This window comes from Haliotis rubra, unplaced genomic scaffold (assembly GCF_003918875.1).
Source record: "Haliotis rubra isolate DU_JTF1 unplaced genomic scaffold, ASM391887v1 Scf244, whole genome shotgun sequence".
Lineage (NCBI taxonomy): Eukaryota > Metazoa > Mollusca > Gastropoda > Lepetellida > Haliotidae > Haliotis > Haliotis rubra.
In genome coordinates this window covers 1,111,712-1,133,085 of record NW_025766492.1, presented here as the reverse complement: position 1 = coordinate 1,133,085, position 21,374 = coordinate 1,111,712, and the positions used below count along the sequence as shown (strand labels likewise).

At 40.4% G+C, this 21,374-nt stretch overlaps 1 protein-coding gene across 2 annotated transcripts; it reads right to left on the bottom strand.

Moving 5' to 3' along the window:
* Positions 1-10,701: 10,701 nt before the first annotated feature.
* On the bottom strand, positions 10,702-20,699 carry LOC124278985 (ninjurin-2-like). Of its 2 annotated transcripts, none has more exons than XM_046714775.1 (3): positions 20,569-20,699; positions 11,828-11,888; positions 10,702-11,377 (listed from the first exon to the last, which is right to left on the bottom strand). In XM_046714775.1, the coding sequence occupies exons 2-3, from the start codon at positions 11,861-11,863 to the stop codon at positions 11,021-11,023; spliced, it is 393 nt and encodes a 130-aa protein (XP_046570731.1). In that variant the 5' UTR covers positions 11,864-11,888; positions 20,569-20,699; the 3' UTR covers positions 10,702-11,020. The 2 variants fall into 2 exon arrangements, with proteins under 2 accessions (XP_046570731.1, XP_046570732.1); XM_046714776.1 differs by lacking the exon at positions 20,569-20,699 and adding an exon at positions 20,200-20,276.
* Positions 20,700-21,374: the final 675 nt, after the last annotated feature.

The following is a 21,374-nucleotide window of genomic DNA, read 5'->3' as shown; positions in this document are numbered from 1 at the left end:
AAGCACTCAGGTGGCAAAATTGTAGGCATACATGCAACAGGCATGTCCTTCAAAGCTATTGGACGACAACTGGGCTTCAGTCACAGTTGTCACATCAGATGACAGGAGATGTGAGAGATCGTTCAAGGCCTGGACAACCCAGGAAGACAACGGCCCGTGATGATCGCAGCCTGGCACGTCTGGTAAGGCGAGAACCCTTTGCCACAAGTTCGGGTTTGAAGCGCCTGTGGTTACCCTACAGACAATTATCCACCAGAACCGTCTGAAATCGCCTTAGGGCCCTAGGCATGAGGTTCAGAAGAGTCATCAAACGTCCTGCTCTGTCTGATCTCCTTAAGAGACGACGTCTGGAGTGGTGTATGGCCCGTCGGCAGTGGAACCTGAGGACATGGAGGAGGGTCCACTGGTCAGATGAGAGCAGGTTCCTTCTCCATGTTACAGATGGTCGAATGGGAGTGTGGGGGCATAAAAACACTGCTTACGTGCCCAGGAATATCCACCCTACTGTTCCTCATGGTGGAGGATCGGTTATGATCTGGGTTTGTCTTTTCACACTACTGTAAACTTCAAATGGTGACTGTCCGAGGACATCTTAATGGTCAGCAGTACATCCGGGATATTCTCCATCCAGTTGTCGTGCCTCACTTTGACAACCATCCGTTGGCTACTCACCCGATATTCATGGACGACAAGGCCAGGCCGCATCGTTCACGTGCTGTGACCGCACATCTCCAGAATGAGGCTATCATGGCATTACCTTGGCCAGCAATGAGCCTCGATTTGAATCCTTTGGAGCACATCTGGGACTTTCTTGGACGCCGTGTGAGGTTGAGAGAACCCCTCTCCAGAATCTTGCACAGCTGGAAGCTGCTTTGCATGAAGAATGGCGGCAATTGCCACTTGATCGTATCAGAAGGTTTACCAGTAGCATGAGGAGAAGGATTCAAGCTGTCATCCAAGCACGTGGGGGATACACCCGATACTGATGCCAGACCCATCAGATGTTAGCATGTGACATTCCTTGTGCATCATTTCTTGTAATAGTCAGCCATTGACAATGCTACGACCATACTTGTTCAGTGACTATTTTCATCAAAAATCAATAGTGACCAAATCACATTGGTTACGCTATTAAAACAACACGAATTGGAATCATTGTCTTGTTTTCATTTGCCAATAGATCGTATGTTTCACTATAGAAAAAGACTGATGTATATAGAGATGGTAAACATGATTTCAGCTTCTGGATCCGAACTCTGTCCTGTTGCTATGCTACGTCGTTACATAGTGAAAGCTGGAATTTGCGAACATTCACAAGAATACATATTTAGACAGTTAAGTTTTTGTAAAAAACGTGGATATCACACACTGAGGGAAGACGCACCTATTTCATATTCTAGAGCCAGAGAAATATTTATTGAAAAATTCAAAGTTATAGGGGAAGATGTTAAGAAAATAGGATTGCATAGTTTTCGTTCTGGTGGCGCCACGACTGCCGCTAGTGCAGACCGTCTGTTCAAAAGACATGGCCGCTGGGCCTCTGAAAATGCAAAGGACGGCTACGTCAAAGATAATGTCGAAGAACTGTTGAGTGTAACATCGTTGTTGGGATTGTAAGAATAAAATGTAAGAACACATATACCCGTTCTTTTAATTTCGAGCTGCGGTAGCCATAACCCATAATGTGTGTTTTGTTATACAAAATAAATATTTTATGTTCGGTTGATCGAAGAGAATGAGAACATAAATTAATTTATTTTTGGTAAATAAGGTAAAGGTTTGGCTAACGCAGCAGGGTTGAGTTGCACGTGAAAGTGGTGTCACGAAGTCACGTGAGAGAGAGTTTTTGGTGTTTGGAGAAGAATGAACAATCAATCGAGGTCTTCGCACTGTGCAGGCCAGCAGATACATCCATTAAAGCGACTGAGTAAATCATTCCGTATGGAAGTTGTTCATGCTGTTTGGCAGTTGAACCGTATGGTACTTTTGCGTGAGTTCACGTGTTTTGAAGAGTAAGGTTTATATGTTGATGTGAAATGGCGTATCAACCAGTAGACCATGAACAGGACGGCGGAGCAGGAAACAAGTCTGTGACGATATCTCGGAAATTTACAAGATAAGTATTCTTTAAAACTATATATATATAAATTTATGAACATATAAAATGAATATATAAATTATTGTAAATAGGAGTATTATCCTAATGTTTATCACATAATATTAGAGTTTTAATCATTTTCTTAAATACTATAACTGTCTGCAAATTAAAGTTATTTTTCATACATTGTTTTGCAGGAAGACGAATGTACGGCCTACGTATCGCGTAAACATTGTACATGTACTTTGTAAATAAACCTGTTGTCTGCTCATCGAGGTGCGGTAGACATAATCCATAATGTGTGTTTTGTTATACAAAATAAATATTTTATGTTCGGTTGATCGAAGAGAATTAGAACATAAAATATATTCTTCCAATCAGGAAATGCAAGTTAATTCCGGAGATCAATTCCGAGTTCTTTTAGAGCACCTGGATACACAGGACGAGGTGAGATGGAAACCTGACAGCATGTTCCAAATGTGTTCTATCGGGATGAGGTCCGATGAACGAGCTGGTCACTCCAGACGGACGGCTCTTGCTCAAGGTAAACATAAACCAGCCTGGCACGATGGGATCGTGCATTATCGTCCATTATAGCTTAAATACATGGAATTATCATGAAACGGCCCTCCTATTACCAGAAATTTGCGGGCCGCTGTAAATGATATTGGACCGCTCAACCCTAACGACGGGCCACAGTTCTGTTGTCAAATGACGTCATAGTGGGTGCGTGGACTTACGGTTCATTCGACATTGGCTTTGGACTGGCAGGTATTCTGGGGCAAACAAGTCTAAGCAACCCGAATTCCCGTTTAAATAGTGGTAATATTGGCTTTCTTGCTGGTGCTAACCTATTAACGTTGTTGTTGTAGCAAACCGAACACTGAAAACTGACGTTGTGTCTGACAGTTTGACATGTTGCAGGCCATGGTCTAAGCTGGGCCCCGTCTCGCATATCGCAATATAGCTTTGGCAAACGTTAGCGCGCCGGGAACCAGCTTAGCCATGGTCTTTTCAAAGGCCAAGGTCGAATATCGTCACTTTCTGTTGTGACGTCACTTGAATTGTTCGATGACGTAATTGCATTCCGTCAGTCAACCCCGTCAGAAGTTGGGTTTTGGTAAACTTACAGTCAAATTCCTTCATTGTTTCCCTTTTCTTTTCAACACAAATTCCATGTCGGGCAGTTAATGGAAATTCGTCGGGCAGTTAATGGAAGACTTAGGGCTTCTGCAAATGATAATGCCCTCAAAAATAGCATTACACTTATACGAGGATGAAGTCCGGACCAGCTAATCTCACCCGCAGATCTCACGTACACAGGATCTCATCCCGTTACCGCACTTCCAGCTCTGCTGATACCTCCCCAAACCACTAATGAGTCGGCCCCCCATCTGTCATGTTCAGCTACGTTAACATCATGAAATCGCTCTCCTGCTCTTCGCCGCACCCGTGTACGTCGATCGGTGAAGTCCAAACAGTACCTTGACTCGTCTGTGAAGAGTACGGATGCCCAATCATTGACTTCCATTTGGCACGATCTCCCGCCCACTCCAAACGTGCTTGAAGGTGACGCTGGGTAAGAGAGTTGCGAATGCATGCTGTCCATGACCGAAGACAAGCCTCCCGAAGACGATTACTGATTGTCTGTGTGGAAACGTTCACTCCAGTGGCAGTTCATTTCGTAGCGTGGTTGTCGTCACAAAGTGATGACGTCTTACTGAAAGCAAGAGAAACCGGTCATCACGCTGGCTGGCACGCATGTCGCTGGGTAGCCGAACCATGAGTTTGATATCGATTCCAAGTCCTGCAGACCACGCTTTGACTCACACCAAGGACGTTGGCATCATGACGTTGTGTTGTCCCACTTTCAAGCAACCCTACGCATCTGGTAATTCTTCCACTGTCAAACGACGTTGTTGCCGTTGAGGGGGACATTTCTCTTTTCAGTAATTGCAATAAACGTTTGTCAGGCTCTCAAAACCAAGGTGCAGTGTTGCAATAACAATATATCAGAACGGAGGATGCATCACGTGCAGATGGTGTCCGTCACAGCATGCTTGTCCCTGCTTTATGTGGTAGGGTGACTCCAGTGGGGTTACTAAAAAAATCCGGACTTCCAGCTTCCGGTAAGGGCAGGTAACCCAAACTGTCAAAATCTTAAAACCTCAATGTCTCAAAAACTATGAGCGATAAATTGACCACATTTTCACTCAATGTAGACAACATCTTTCTCCTTCGATTCAACACATAGCAGAAGTTTGCTGCCATGATAGATTTTCCGCCATTTTGAAAAAACTGAATTTTTTTGTCCATTTTCGCGTTTTGACGGTGCCTGTTCTCCTCCTGAACGGCAAATAGTACAGTCGTGTTTGATATATCGTTGTAAAGCCCACACTCCGGACTACTTAGATTGCTCAAGACATGTCAATATCTTGAATAGTTTTGGAGTTATCGCCCTTGGAAGTTGGTCAATTATTCTAAGTCACATTTCCATAGGGTTAATAAAAATGCCACAGCTCTGCGAAAACACAATCGATTTCATTTTACAAGGTATCAAACTGTAGATAATTGAATGGGGAACATTTTTGCTCCATTATTGTTATGTAAAAGTCAATAATTACGTCACAATTACGACACAAACACAAACATTAGGATTTTCACTTTTCCGCACGTATTTCCATAGGGACCAGACAATCCAGGGATCAACAGCATGAGCATCGATCTACGCAATTGGAAACCAATGACATGTGTCTACCAAGTCAGCGAGTCTGACCACCGTTAGTCGCCTCTTACGACAAGCATGGGTTGCTGAACATCAATTCTAACCCGGATCTTCACGGGTTGGCTGTTGGAAGAGACCATCGAAACATTGTGATGGCTCGTTCTAGCTCCGCTGCTGATAACCATGGCATTTTGAAGTGTAGCTTGAACAGGTTTTCCAATAACAATCTCAATCAACTGTGTTTTATACAGTTGGGGCATAACATGCACGTGCGATTCAACAAAATCATGATTTTCATGATGCCCTATACAGAACACTGTAAAGGCACACTGTGGTGTCAAGGTAATGCACACCCAATGTTTGTGTCTTGTAAAGGAAATATATTGTCCCCAAACCATATGTGTACTTTCTATTGAATGTCAGATAAGTTAAAGCTTTCCCTCGTCGTTTTGATTGGTTTTGTATATATTCACCCGTTCCTTGCTTACAGGGGCGGTGGGGTAAGTGGTTAAATTAAGTCGAAGATCCAGGTTCGATTCCCCACATGGGTACAATGTGCGAAGCCCACTGGTGTCCCCGCCATAATATTCCTGGAATATTGATAAAAGCGGAGTAAAACCCAACTCACTCACTCACTCCTTGCTTACTGTAGGTCATGTAAGGGTGTTGAACAGTTTCTATCAGAAATGCGGCTGCGGTGATTTACTAGGCTCCATTATCACGACTATATTATTGATGGTGGAAATCACCTAGAAGATATGGACTTGAAGCTGGTTTAACGTTTATAGCGCTAGACCTACTGAGATACCATGCCGCAGTGAAGCATGAATACCCCACTCAGACACATTATACTGACACCGAGCCGACCAGTCCTAATTGTACCCATTAATGCCGAGCGCCAGGCAGGGACCAACAAGTACCATATTTTAACGTCTTTTGGTATGACGCGGTTGGGGATCGAACCCGCGACCTCTCCGGGCGGACGCTCTAACCACTACACCACGGAGGCGGTTGACTATGATGTTGATACATTCGATAAACAATGCAGAACACAAGATGAGGTAGTAAATGATTACGGGAAGGAGTTGATTGGCATGTGTTGAACATTTGGAATTCATATACTGAATGGAAGATTCAAGGGAGATCGTAATGGCGCATTCACTCGTTTTAAAGAGCACGGAGCTAGTTAGTCGGTTATATCTTATGTTCATCAAGCCTGTTTTTGAAAAAGTCCTAGATTTCTCAGTGTGTACCCGATGTGAATCAGATCATTTTTCCTTTGTGGAGTTCAAGGGGATGAATATTTCTCTTACAAATGATGAGGCTAATAACGGAAACAGTTTTCCCGGATATGAAACTGACATTGGAACATTCAAGAATTGTATATCTTTATCTACGACTCAAGTGAGCGTGGATGCTTTCCGTATTCAAGCTAGCGACAACATCGACATTATAGTTGGTAACCTCACTTACATTCTTCAAAGCACTGCTGTGTTGTGTGGTTTGGAAAGGAGACAAAAGTTTGATAACTCCCATAACTCTACTGTATGGTATGACAGAGAATGAGAAAACCTGAAATCACAGAAATTCAAATTATTAGACAATTTTAGACTAACTAGAAGAAAAGAGTTATTAAAGGAATGTGTTCATGCAAGAAATAATTACAGATATTTATGCAGAGAGAAGAAGAGAAAATACGAAGAGTTCCAAATTCACAATTCAGTGGACAGTTCCAAGGACAGCAAAGTATTCTGGCAAAACCTAAATAAGATGACAAGCAGCAGGAAAAGCACACCACAAATAAATCAGGAACAGTGGAGTGATTATTTTAAAGACACTTTTAACTTTACAGACAATACAGTGGATGAATCAAAACTACAGACTGTAGAGAAGCTGACCATGCATTAGACAACCTCTGTGGATCTACGTGCAATATGGTGTAGTGATAATGACATCATGCATCGCTCCAAGAAGTTGAATCAGCCATAAAATACATGAACTCGGGTAAAGCAGCTGGTCCGGACGATATTAAAGCAGATATGGTGAAGTCATGTGCTGATCTTTTAAGTCCATATCTAGTCATTGTATATAATACATTGAATGGGCCAAGGGATTAATCGTACTACTCCACAAGAAAGGCGACATTAACTCAGTCAACAACTACAGAGGTATCTCACTCGTGGACATTTTCGGAAAGATATTTTGTTCCATTCTAAACAACCGTCTACAAACATTTGCAGCACTTTATGACAAGATTTCTGAAGCTCAAGCAGGCTTTAGGAAACACTACAACACAACTGATAATATTTTTTACGTTACAATGTTTTAAACAGAAATACCTATCAAGGCGAGGGGGACGATTTTATTGTTTATTTGTGGACTTTGATTCTATAAATAGAAAACGTCTCTGGTATTCACTATTAAAGAATGATATTCATGGACGAATTCTTAATCTGCTAAAGAATATGTACTCCTAAATCATTTCTGCTGTCCGAATAACCAACACCTCAATCTCTGAATACTTTGACTGTCTTAGCGGAGTTAGACAAGGATGTGTCTTGAGCCCCATTTTGTTCACGATGTTTATATCAGAATTAAAATAATGACGATTTATGTGTTTTCGATGACTCTGTTGTTGGACTGCAAAGAGAAAATTGACATTCTGAACGACTACTGTACAATGTGGGGATTACAATTTAACATGGATAACAGAGATATTGGTTTTTCGAACCGGAGTTAGATTACGTCACTATGAAAAATGACAGTTAAAAACTTCTACATACTACAACTATCTTGGAATACTCTTCTCTACACGTCTGTCATGGACTAAATATACAGAGACGCTGTCGACCAAAGCAAACAAGGCCTTATTTTCTATTAGGAAGTTAATCTACAAGTATCCAAATATTCCAGTTAATATTCTTTTTAAGCTCTTTGATCCCAAAGTGAAGGTTATCAATAGCGACAGTTAAATTAACAAATTTCATACACATTTCTGTAAATATGTTCTTGGCGTAGGTAAACATATTTCTAGCAATGCTATATTAGCAGATTGTGGTAGATATTGTATAAGTGTTGATTATTATGTTAAATGTGTACGTTACTGGTGTATATTACTTCATATGTCTGAAGACAGGTATCCTAAACAATGTCATATTTTCATGAAAAATCTCGACTCAGCTTGTAGATAATGTAAAAAGTTTGTTAAACACAACGGGTTATGATGTGGGTGGTTTAGTCATGATGTTTTATATCCATGTTTAAGCAAAGGCTTATTGATGAAATAGGGGCAAAGCATATTGAGTAGAATTAATGAATCGGTGTCCTCCCATTACGCAGACAGGCAGTTCGCAGACGCCTAAAAACAACAACATTTACGGTTGAATCATCGCATACAAGACCATTAGCTTACAAGACCATTAAATCTTTATTAGATGTAGAGATTTATATTTCAAATGTACATTTTAATCAATATAGAGTTCATTACCCACCTCTTCTGTGTAATGTAAGACGTAGAGATGATAATTATGTCTCAACAATATGTACAATGTGTAACAATAACATCCCAAAGATGAATTACATTTTCCTTTTGTCTGTGAGGCTTATATAATGTTATAAAGTATATATTTACCAAAGTTTGATCAATGTCCAAATCATCAAGTTTAAAAAATTAATGGAATGTAATGATATCAGTATTCTTCTAAAAACTGTGCAGTTTATTACGCATGCCCTCGTGATCAGATCAAATGTGTGTAAATAATGAATAACTTCTATATTGCCTTGTCAAAAATGAAATTTTGTATCATATGATTGTACATGGGCCGATGGCCTACCTACAGAAAATAAACTCATTCAATCAATGTAGCACGCGGATCTCTGCTGGATTACTGTTAACGGAGTAGTTAAACCTCATCTCATTCACTCACTCTAAAGGTCGCACACTGCTAGCGCCGTGGTGAGACAATTACAACACGGTCGGTGTTTGTCGCCCACAGCAGGCGACGGCGTGTGCCTTAAGCAGACGACAGGCTTGGAGTTATCAACAGCCATAGTTCTCTTACAGACGCTAAAAATTAGGAATTGTTCTCAGCATTATTTATTTATTTATTTATTTATTTATTTATTTATTTATTGTTCTCGGCACCTTGTATTTATTTATTTATTTATTTATTTATTTATTTATTTATTTATTTATTTATTTATTTATTTATTTATTTATTTATTTTTCTTTATTTTTATTTTTATTTCAGTGGAAAGACATTTATTATTTTGGGACACGATGACACGAATCAACCAAGTCAGAGACCTTGAGCATCGGATCCCGTTAGTCGCCGCTTACAAGTATGGATTGCTGAAGACCAATTCTAACCCGGATCTTCACGTGTAGTCGGTGAATTAATCAAATGGGATAAAATGAAACGTTTTATTGATAACAACTTCAATATATTTTTTGAAAAGCCGTTTAAGTACTGTATCTTGCAACTTCATCGGATAAATACTGGGTGAGTGAGTATAGTTATACGACGCTTTTAGCAATATTCCAGTAATATCAAGATGGAGACACCAGAAATGGGTTTCACACATTGTACCAGGTTGGAATCGAACCCGGGTCTTCGGCGTGACGAGCGAACGTTTTAACCACAAAGCTACCACAGCACCCGTATATTCTGAACCTCGTTATTCAGAACCTCGTTATTCAGAACCTGGCATCCATAATGTTTCCCCCTTTCTGTGTATCAATTCAAGTTCAGTTTCATTTGGGGGCGGTGGGGTAGCCCAGTGGTTAAAGCGTTTGCCCAAAGGTCTGGGTTTGATTCCCCACATGGGTACAATGTGTGAAGCCCATTTCCTGGTGCTTCCCGCCGTGATATTGCGGGCATATTGCTAAAAGCACTGTAAAACCCACCTCACTCACTCACTCACTCAGTTTCAGTTGCCCATCAGTGTCTATATACTGTTTATAACAAAGCGTTTAAAGACACAGCCATAAATATTAAAGTTTAAACATAAATACACGAATAAATAATCATAAATACAACATAGGTATGCCAGTCTATCTGATCAACGCAAAGATTTCTCATCAGTGAAATAACAACCACAAAAGCCCTTCTCAAAAGGAGAGTCCATTTCACGATTACGACAATGTCGTAAGCAAGAGTTTATGTGACAGAAATGTCTTATGTGGCAGAGTTCTGACTCAAAAGATTCCACAAGAACGCCTCGGACATTTTGTACATGCTACTGATTACAAGTACCATTATGAGAATAAAATATAGCCCAAAGCATAGGAGTAAGTGAGTGAGTGAGTGAGTTTGGTTTTACGCCGCTTTCAGCAATATTCCAGCAATATCACGGCGGGGGACACCAGAAATGGACTTCACAAATTGTACCCATGTGGGGAATCGAACCCGGGTCTTCAGCGTGACGAGCGGACGCTTTAACCATTCGGCTACCCCACCGCATCTCCAAAGGATAGGAATGTTTTTGTCCATATTCCATACTACAGAACCAGTAGAAAATAAACACGTACATTGCACTTCAAACTATTCAGGGCACATCCTGTCGTCTATTGTCCGGCTAATCCCATTGCAGAGTTGTGCAGAAGGATCTTCTGATCGTTGGTTCTAATCACAAGGAAACATCTTTCAGGGGCGGGTCCAGAGGGGCGGTGGGGTTAAGGCGTTCGCTCGTCACGCCGACGACCCGGGTTCGATTCCCCACGTAAGTACAATGTGTGGATATTGTTGGAATATTGCTAATAGCGGCGTAAAACTAAACTCACTCCTACCACGTGAAAGTGACACGCCATGATACAACTGCAAAACAGTTCCAAGCAGCGTTAAAACTAAAATCACTTACAAGAGCTACTGCTTTTTGCTCTTTCTGACATGACCAATCACTTAGTGATGCATTGAGCTTTTTTAGTTTGTGGTCTCAAAAAGGGCCAAAGAAATAGGTTTATTTGATCTCGTAAAAGGTAGTTATGTTTCTGCGCAATATAACATCTCAGTATCTCTATTAGATGTTGAGTAGCATATATTTAAATAGAACCAATGTACAAATGTGTCAGCAGTAACTGAGCCAAGTGAACAGCCGGAAGTAGCATCATGAGTCTGCGCCAGACAATCGGCAATCATCGGCACACATCGGCGAGGACTTGCTGGTGTTCAGTAACGCCAGTCTCTCTGTCGACATTATCATTGTTTCATATTGATATCAAACGCATTGACAAATATGTTGATGATTGTTATGAAAAATATCAGGACCACAACAATGTTATTGAACACTTCCGATGTTCTACGCTCTCTCTCAGTGCGCATGCGCCTGAATCCCAAGATGACAATGAACATCCCGGCGACGGTCTGAAGTATGACGGACAGGAAGATGAAGACGATCATTGTGTAGTGCATGCCATTTCGCTGCTCCGACGGTATCCGGAACAAGGTGTTGAGCTGTGATGCGTTCGCCATTAACAGAGCGATGTCCAGCATCCCTTGCGCTGCTGTCTTCTTGGTGACGTAGGCGTTGCTGTTCAACAACTCCTGGCCATCTTTCTGGGGAGGCAACAGAATATAGAGTTGTGAACACATCGTTTATACTTCACGGTTTTCTATACATGTACCCTACGTTTATCCATATTCCGTGTATACATGTACACCGACATTCTAAAATACGTTACGGTTTGGTACTTGATGTTACCCTGGCATCTTGTTGCCAAGCAACAGGACACATAGTTTGAACTCATCGTTTGTATTGACGGTTTTGTATACATGTACCCTACGTTCACCCATCATCCGTGAATACATATACACTGGAAATGGGCTTCACACAATGTACCCATGTGGGGAATTGAACCCGGGTCTTCAGCGAGAAAACCTTTTAACCACTAGGTTACCCCACCGCCTACAGACATAAAGCTGAAACAATTCAAGAAAACCTTCATGAACAGTAGTTCATGCTTCTGAGCCCATGTCATGCACATGTAATGTAATGCATTTACGTACTGTCGGTGGATTGATCGCCGTCCTCTCATTGGCCATGACGGGTCTGTAGTATAGGGAAGATCTGCAACACGAAACAGTGATGGTATAATAGCCGTATCATACTGGGGAACACAGGAGGTATTATAACAATGTCTCAGTAAGGCACTGGGGAACACAAGATGTATTAGAACAATAAAACTGGGGAACATAAGATGTATTAGAGCAATAACACTGGGGAACACAGGAGGTATTATAACAATATCTCACTGGGGAACACAAGATGTATTAGAACAATAAAACTGGGGAACATAAGATGTATTAGAGCAATAACACTGGGGAACACAGGATGTATTATAACAATATCTCACTGGGGAACACAAGGTGTAGTAGAAAAATAATACTGGGGAACATAAGATGTATTAGAGCAATAACACTGGGGAACACAGGAGGTATTATAACAATATCTCACTGGGGAACACAAGATGTATTAGAAAAATAATACTGGGGAACATAAGATGTATTAGAGCAATAACACTGGGGAACACAGGATGTATTATAACAATATCTCACTGGGGAACACAAGATGTATTAGAAAAATAATACTGGGGAACATAAGATGTATTAAAGCAATAACACTGGGATCACAGGAGGTATTATAACAATATCTCACTGGGGAACACAAGATGTATTAGAAAAATAATACTGGGGAACATAAGATGTATTAAAGCAATAACACTGGGAACACAGGAGGTATTATAACAATATCTCACTGGGGAACACAAGGTGTAGTAGAAAAATAATACTGGGGAATATAAGATGTATTAGAGCAATAACACTGGGGAACACAGGAGGTATTATAACAATATCTCACTGGGGAACACAAGGTGTAGTAGAAAAATAATACTGGGGAACATAAGATGTATTAAAGCAATAACACTGGGGAACACAGGAGGTATTATAACAATATCTCACTGGGGAACACAAGATGTATTAGAAAAATAATACTGGGGAACATAAGATGTATTAGAGCAATAACACTGGGGAACACAGGATGTATTATAACAATATCTCACTGGGGAACACAAGGTGTAGTAGAAAAATAATACTGGGGAACATAAGATGTATTAGAGCAATAACACTGGGGAACACAGGAGGTATTATAACAATATCTCACTGGGGAACACAAGGTGTAGTAGAAAAATAATACTGGGGAACATAAGATGTATTAAAGCAATAACACTGGGGTCACAGGAGGTATTATAACAATAATTAACTGGGTGAGGTGAGGTGAAATTGGGTTTTACGTCGTACTTGAGAATATTTCGCTCATATGACGACGTGCATGCGTGTATATGTGTATGTGCGGCTGCTTGTACTAGCCCAGACTTAAGCTGGTTTCATAGTGCTAGCCCACTGAGATACCATGCCGCAGTGAAGCATGAATACCCCACCCAGACACATTATACTGACTCCGAGCCGACCAGTCCTTGTTGTACCCATTAATGCCGAGCGCCAGACAGGGACCAACAAGTACCATATTTTAACGTCTTTTGGTATGACGCGACCGGGGATCGAACCCGCGACCTTCCGCTCTCCGGGCTCTCCGCTCTAACCACTACACCACGGAGGCGGTCTCTTACTGGGGAACACAAGATGTATTAGAAAAATAAAACTGGGGAACATAAGATGTATTAGAGCAATAACACTGGGGATCACAGGAGGTATTATAACAATATCTCACTGGGGAACATAAGCTGTATTAGAACAATAAAACTGGGGAACACAGGAGGTATTATAACAATATCTCACTGGGGAACACAAGGTGTAGTAGAAAAATAATACTGGGGAACATAAGATGTATTAAAGCAATAACACTGGGGAACACAGGAGGTATTATAACAATATCTCACTGGGGAACACAAGATGTAGTAGAAAAATAATACTGGGGAACATAAGATGTATTAAAGCAATAACACTGGGGAACACAGGATGTATTATAACAATATCTCACTGGGGAACACAAGGTGTAGTAGAAAAATAATACTGGGGAACATAAGATGTATTAGAGCAATAACACTGGGGAACACAGGAGGTATTATAACAATATCTCACTGGGGAACATAAGGTGTAGTAGAAAAATAATACTGGGGAACATAAGATGTGTTAGAGCAATAACACTGGGGAACACAGGAGGTATTATAACAATATCTCACTGGGGAACACAAGATGTATTAGAAAAATAATACTGGGGAACATAAAATGTATTAGAGCAATAACACTGGGGAACACAGGATGTATTATAACAATATCTCACTGGGGAACACAAGATGTATTAGAAAAATAATACTGGGGAACATAAGATGTATTAAAGCAATAACACTGGGGTCACAGGAGGTATGATAACAATATCTCACTGGGGAACACAAGATGTAGTAGAAAAATAATACTGGGGAACATAAGATGTATTAAAGCAATAACACTGGGGAACACAGGATGTATTATAACAATATCTCACTGGGGAACACAAGGTGTAGTAGAAAAATAATACTGGGGAATATAAGATGTATTAGAGCAATTACACTGGGGAACACAGGAGGTATTATAACAATATCTCACTGGGGAACACAAGGTGTAGTAGAAAAATAATACTGGGGAACATAAGATGTATTAAAGCAATAACACTGGGGAACACAGGAGGTATTATAACAATATCTCACTGGGGAACACAAGATGTATTAGAAAAATAATACTGGGGAACATAAGATGTATTAGAGCAATAACACTGGGGAACACAGGAGGTATTATAACAATATCTCACTGGGGAACACAAGATGTAGTAGAAAAATAATACTGGGGAACATAAGATGTATTAAAGCAATAACATTGGGGTCACAGGAGGTATTATAACAATATCTAACTGGGTGAGGTGAGGTGAAATTGGGTTTTACGTCGTACTTGAGAATATTTCGCTCATATGACGACGTGCATGCGTGTATATGTGTATGTGCGGCTGCTTGTACTAGCCCAGACTTAAGCTGGTTTCATAGTGCTAGCCCACTGAGATACCATGCCGCAGTGAAGCATGAATACCCCACCCAGACACATTATACTGACTCCGAGCCGACCAGTCCTTGTTGTACCCATTAATGCCGAGCGCCAGACAGGGAATAACAAGTACCATATTTTAACGTCTTTTGGTATGACGCGACCGGGGATCGAACCCGCGACCTTCAGCTCTCCGGGCTCTCCGCTCTAACCACTACACCACGGAGGCGGTCTCTAACTGGGGAACACAAGATGTATTAGAAAAATAAAACTGGGGAACATAAGATGTATTAGAGCAATAACACTGGGGATCACAGGAGGTATTATAACAATATCTCACTGGGGAACATAAGCTGTATTAGAACAATAAAACTGGGGAACACAGGAGGTATTATAACAATATCTCACTGGGGAACATAGGATGTATTAGAACAATAAAACTGGGGAACATAGGAGCTATTAAAGCAATAACAATGGGGAACACAGGAGGTATTATTACAATATCTTACTAGGATGTATTAGAACAATAAAACTGGGGAACATAGGCGCTATTAAAGCAATAACACTGGGGAACACAGGAGGTATTATTACAATATCTCACTGGGGAACATAGGATGTATTAGAACAATAAAACTGGGGAACATAGGAGCTATTAAAGCAATAACACTGGGGTCACAGGGGGTCTTAGAACAATAAAACCTCTTCTTGAGTGAGTGAGTGAATTCAGTTTTACGCCGCTTTTAACAATATTCCAGCTATATCACGGCGGGGGACACCAGAACCATCTTCTTGAAATACAGCAAGTTGATAACAACGAACTTTATCCGGGATGCCAGCTGTTTTAATCGATGGTTATTATCAGCTGTTTGTGTCTGTGACGTGGCATTATGTCAGTAATTGCCATGCAGTGGGGGGAGACTTGGACAAAGCAGACAAAGAATGACATTAACCGAGCGTTGCACAGATCATGAATAAAAGACACCCCGTACTTAAAGACCATGCTTGGAGTCAATCAAATAATGAAAATAATCACTCACTCCATGCATTCTTTCAACCACAAAGAGCCCGACACAACCATCAACTCACTGTCATATATCTAGTGTTCCCCGTGTAATATCGCTGTTACGCCACAAGCGTTCACTGGGGGCTGTAATACCTGTATTGTTTCCTTATTGTGTTGCTGTCATATATCTATTGTTCAAAGCCGTAATACCCCCATTTTTCCTTTATTGTGTTGCTGTCATATATCTATTGTTCCCTTATTGTGTTGCTGTCATATATATATTGTTCACAGCCATAATACCCCCATTCTTCCCTGGCTGTGTTGCTGTCATATATCTATTGTTCACTGATTTTGTTGCTGTCATATATCTATTGTTCACTGCTGTAATACCCCCATTGTTCCCTGATTGTGTTGTTGTCATATATCTATTGTTCACTGCCGTAATACCATCATTGTTCCCTGGTTGTGTTGCTGTGGTGTAATACCCCCCATTGTTCCCTGGTTGTGTTGCTGTCATATATCTATTGTTCACTGCCGTAATACCATCATTGTTCCCTGATTGTGTTGCTGTCATATATCTATTGTTCACTGCTGTAATACCCCCATTGTTCCCTGGTTGTGTTGCTGTCATATATCTATTGTTCACTGCAGTAATACCATCATTGTTCCCTGGTTGTGTTGCTGTCATATATCTATTGTTCACTGCAGTAATACCATCATTGTTCCCTGATTGTGTTGCTGTCATATATCTATTGTTCACTGCCGTAATACCCCATTGTTCCCTGGTTGTGTTGCTGTCATATATCTATTGTTCACTGCTGTAATACCCCCATTGTTCCCTGGTTGTGTTGCTGTCATATATCTATTGTTCACTGCCGTAATACCATCATTGTTCCCTGATTGTGTTGCTGTCATATATCTATTGTTCACTGCCGTAATACCCCATTGTTCCCTGATTGTGTTGATGTCATATATCTATTGTTCACTGCCGTAATACCCCCATTGTTCCCTGGTTGTGTTGTTGTCATATATCTATTGTTCACTGCCGTAATACCCCCATTGTTCCCTGGTTGTGTTGCTGTCATATATCTATTGTTCACTGCAGTAATACCACCATTGTTCCTGGTTGTGTTGCTGTCATATATCTATTGTTCACTGCCGTAATACCCCATTGTTCCTGATTGTGTGTTGTCATATATCTATTGTTCATATATCTATTGTTCACTGCCGTAATACCCCATTGTTCCCTGGTTGTGTTTGTCATATATCTATTGTTCACTGCAGTAATACCCCATTGTTCCCTGGTTGTGTTGCTGTCATATATCTATTGTTCACTGCCGTAATACCCCCATTGTTCCCTGGCTGTGTTGCTGTCATATATCTATTGTTCACTGATTTTGTTGCTGTCATATATCTATTGTTCACTGCAGTAATACCCCCATTGTTCCCTGGTTGTGTTGCAGTCCTATATCTATTGTTCACTGCAGTAATACCCCCATTGTTCCCTGGTTGTGTTGCTGTCATTTATCTATTGTTCACTGCCGTAATACCCCCATTGTTCCCTGGTTGTGTTGTTGTCATATATCTATTGTTCACTGCAGTAATACCCCATTGTTCCCTGGTTGTGTTGCTGTCATATATCTATTGTTCACTGCCGTAATACCCCCATTGTTCCCTGGTTGTGTTGCTGTCATATATCTATTGTTCACTGCAGTAATACCCCCATTGTTCCCTGGTTGTGTTGCTGTCATATATCTATTGTTCACTGCCGTAATACCCCCATTGTTCCCTGGTTGTGTTGCTGTCATATATCTATTGTTCACTGCAGTAATACCCCCATTGTTCCCTGATTGTGTTGTTGTCATATATCTATTGTTCACTGCAGTAATACCCCCATTGTTCCCTGGTTGTGTTGCTGTCATATATCTATTGTTCACTGCCGTAATACCCCCATTGTTCCCTGGTTGTGTTGCTGTCATATATCTATTGTTCACTGCCGTAATACCATCATTGTTCCCTGGTTGTGTTGCTGTCATATATCTATTGTTCACTGCCGTAATACCATCATTGTTCCCTGATTGTGTTGCTGTCATATATCTATTGTTCACTGCTGTAATACCATCATTGTTCCCTGATTGTGTTGCAGTCCTATATCTATTGTTCACTGCTGTAATACCATCATTGTTCCCTGATTGTGTTGTTGTCATATATCTATTGTTCACTGCCGTAATACCATCATTGTTCACTGATTGTGCTGCTGTCATATATCTATTGTTCACTGCCGTAATACCATCATTGTTCCCTGATTGTGTTGCAGTCCTATATCTATTGTTCACTGCTGTAATACCATCATTGTTCCCTGATTGTGTTGCTGTCATATATCTATTGTTCGCTGGTTGTGTTGCTGTCATATATCTATTATTCACTGCCGTAATACCCCCAATTGTTTACAAATGTTTACACGTGATATACACGAAAAACCCAGTATCCAAGCTTCTCCAAAACCTTTTCTTGCAAACCGAGCAGAAACATGAAGTGTGAGAGCTCGTACGCTAACAAACAATCGTCTAACTGTGTAACTTTTAACTTAGAGAAGCATTGATACATTATACAATTGGCCTTGCTACTGCGACTTCTCTCCGTACATATACTAACATATAGAATAACATCACACAATACATTTATCATTTTCTATTTCAAATATTATTCAAATTTCATTTATGATAATACAGATAGCTAGACAACCAACAAAGATAGAGAAAAACTTATCAATTTCTAATTCAAATATTATTCAATTTTTCATTTATGATATACATGAAAGCTAGACATCCAACATAGATAGAGAAAAACATGCATATGGCAAAATGACGAGACTAGGGTCATTCAACAAGGAGATATGAGCCATACAACGGTCGTAAGTCTACGTTGAAGCACTGGAGATAGACAATATTAACATTACAATCGCCGTTACCCGTCACTGTTTGTACAGTGCAAGTGATAGCTTACCAACGGCGTTCCTCCGTGCAGGTCATGTATACATCGCAGCTATGAGTGTAACTACCGTTATTTCCCTACTGGCCGATATACAGTTATAATCCACGTTTTAAATTGGCGAAGGTCGGGCCGGAGATTTCAGGGAAAGGTTATATACATACAGCCGGTCCCATTGCAGCGCTATGAGGAGATGTGACACGGTGTAATACAGTTGAAACAGACATATTGTCAAATGCAATCATTAGCGGGGGACACTCCCAAAGAGGACGTTTCGGCATTTTCTGTAATTTTAAAACTCATGAATAAATCTCCATGACAACTTGGAAAAACTTAACGTGTAGTTTTAAACTGTTCTGTCCGATACAAGGCGGTCGTTATGTCCAGGGTGCGTTAATGAATACCTGGTCTGGTTGCCGTACATCAAGGTGGGGCGATGACCAGGCTAGTTGTAATTTGGTCTACGGGTATGTTACACACTGGGCACAGAACCTGAGTATCCAGAGCAACACCCCTTGTCCTCGACATGACGAACAGCATGATAATATCGTCTTGTCTAAAGCTAAACACCTTCTCCACGACATTACGAATAACATGATATTATCTGGAGCTACACACATAGTGTCTTGAGATACACAACTCATACCACGATATTACGAATAACATCATTATCTGGAGCTACACACATAGTGTCTTGAGATACACAACCCACTCCACGATATTACGAATAACATCATATTATCTGGAGCTACACACATATTGTCTTGAGATACACAACTAACTCCACGATATTACGAATAACAATATTGTATGGCGCTAAACAATTTCTCCACGACATTACGAAGAATAAGGTAACATTGTCTACAGACGAATAATGTAACACTGTCTACAGGCAAGTAATATGGTAACATTGTCTACAGACAAATAATATGGTAACATTGTCTACAGACGAATTAATATGGTAACATTGTCTACAGACGAATAATATAGTAAGATTGTCTACAGACGAATGAAATGGTAACGTTGGCTACAGACGAATAATATAGTAAGATTGTCTACAGGCGAATAATATGGTAACATTGTCTACAGACGAATAATATAGTAAGATTGTCTACAGAAGAATGATATGGTAACAATGTCTACAGTTACACAACTTCGCCATAACGATACAAATAATATGATGCTATTATCTAAAACTACACAGCGTACACTACACTTACTCCATGGCACATGTAACAGTAGTCGCGAGCACTCCTTCCCTCTGGCTACAATATAGTGAACTATTTGAACAGGCTCTCACGTCTAACCCCATACAGTGTTTACCTGCAGGCGAACAGTGTCGCCTTCATCTCACCTGAAATTCTTGCCGAGCCCTGTCGTCTAAAAACGACCATCAATGAAAACAACTAATATATATTCCCTAACTCGTCCCGCGCATAATCACCATCCCCCACCCACGTCTCCACCCCCTCCATGCTAGCTCGATCGTCAGATAAATTGTTGTGTCGGTTCAGCTCAGCATGTAGATTAGGCTGTAATATGCAGTACAACTGCAGTACAACAAAACATATTAAAATTTAATATCTGCAAAATAAAAAAAATCTCACTTTTAATGAACATTGCGCTTATGAATACATGTTAAATACCGCTATTACAAGCGAATGTGAATACACGTTATGTACCAAATAACGTTTCTATAAGTAAACATCGGTACGGTAGTTACCTTAAGAAAGGATGTCTCAGCAAGCTCTTTAAGGGCGAGTCTGTATATGATCCTATTTCAGATCCAATCTGCGGTCCAGTGTTCCAAACTGTTGTCTGAGTGTGTCACAGCCACTAAGCACAGCTCCATACAGCGACGTCTGCTGCTGTGTCTGACTCACACAGGCAGTGCCACCAGACCTGGCGCTGTTGGGAACATGGTTGGTTGGTTTGACGGCAATATTCCAGCCAGAGATCATAGAGAGTTTGGAGGGTTTTAATTTTGGTTTTGTTTTATTGGGTTTTTTTTGTTTTGTTATGTTTTTTGTTTTGTTTTTTTCCTTGTTTTTTTTTAATCTTCTTTATCTTTTTTTTTTCATTTATTAATATTTTAATTTATTTAATTATATATTTATTTATTTCATTTATGTATAATTATTATCTATTTATTTATATTTTATTTATTTATGTATTCATTTAATTATTATTGTTTTTACATTTTTTGGGGGATGGGCGGGGGGAGGGGGGGGATGTCATCCGTGATTCGAACTCACACTCGCACTTTTGTTTAGCTTAGTTTCTCTGTTGTTTAACTCAGCACTATATCAGCTATTCGGCGGCGGCGTGTAAATATTCGAGTCAGACAATCCAGTGATTACAGTGGGAACATGGTGTACGGCAGGGGTATTGCTTGCTGAATTATTACAATGTTTTCCTGGCTTTTCCAGGCTGATTCAAAGCTTGTCCACTGATGGCCATATTCCAGATGTCCAACAGGTAAGAGAGGAACTATCTTGGGCTAAATATTTCAGTGGAGAACCGTGTCTG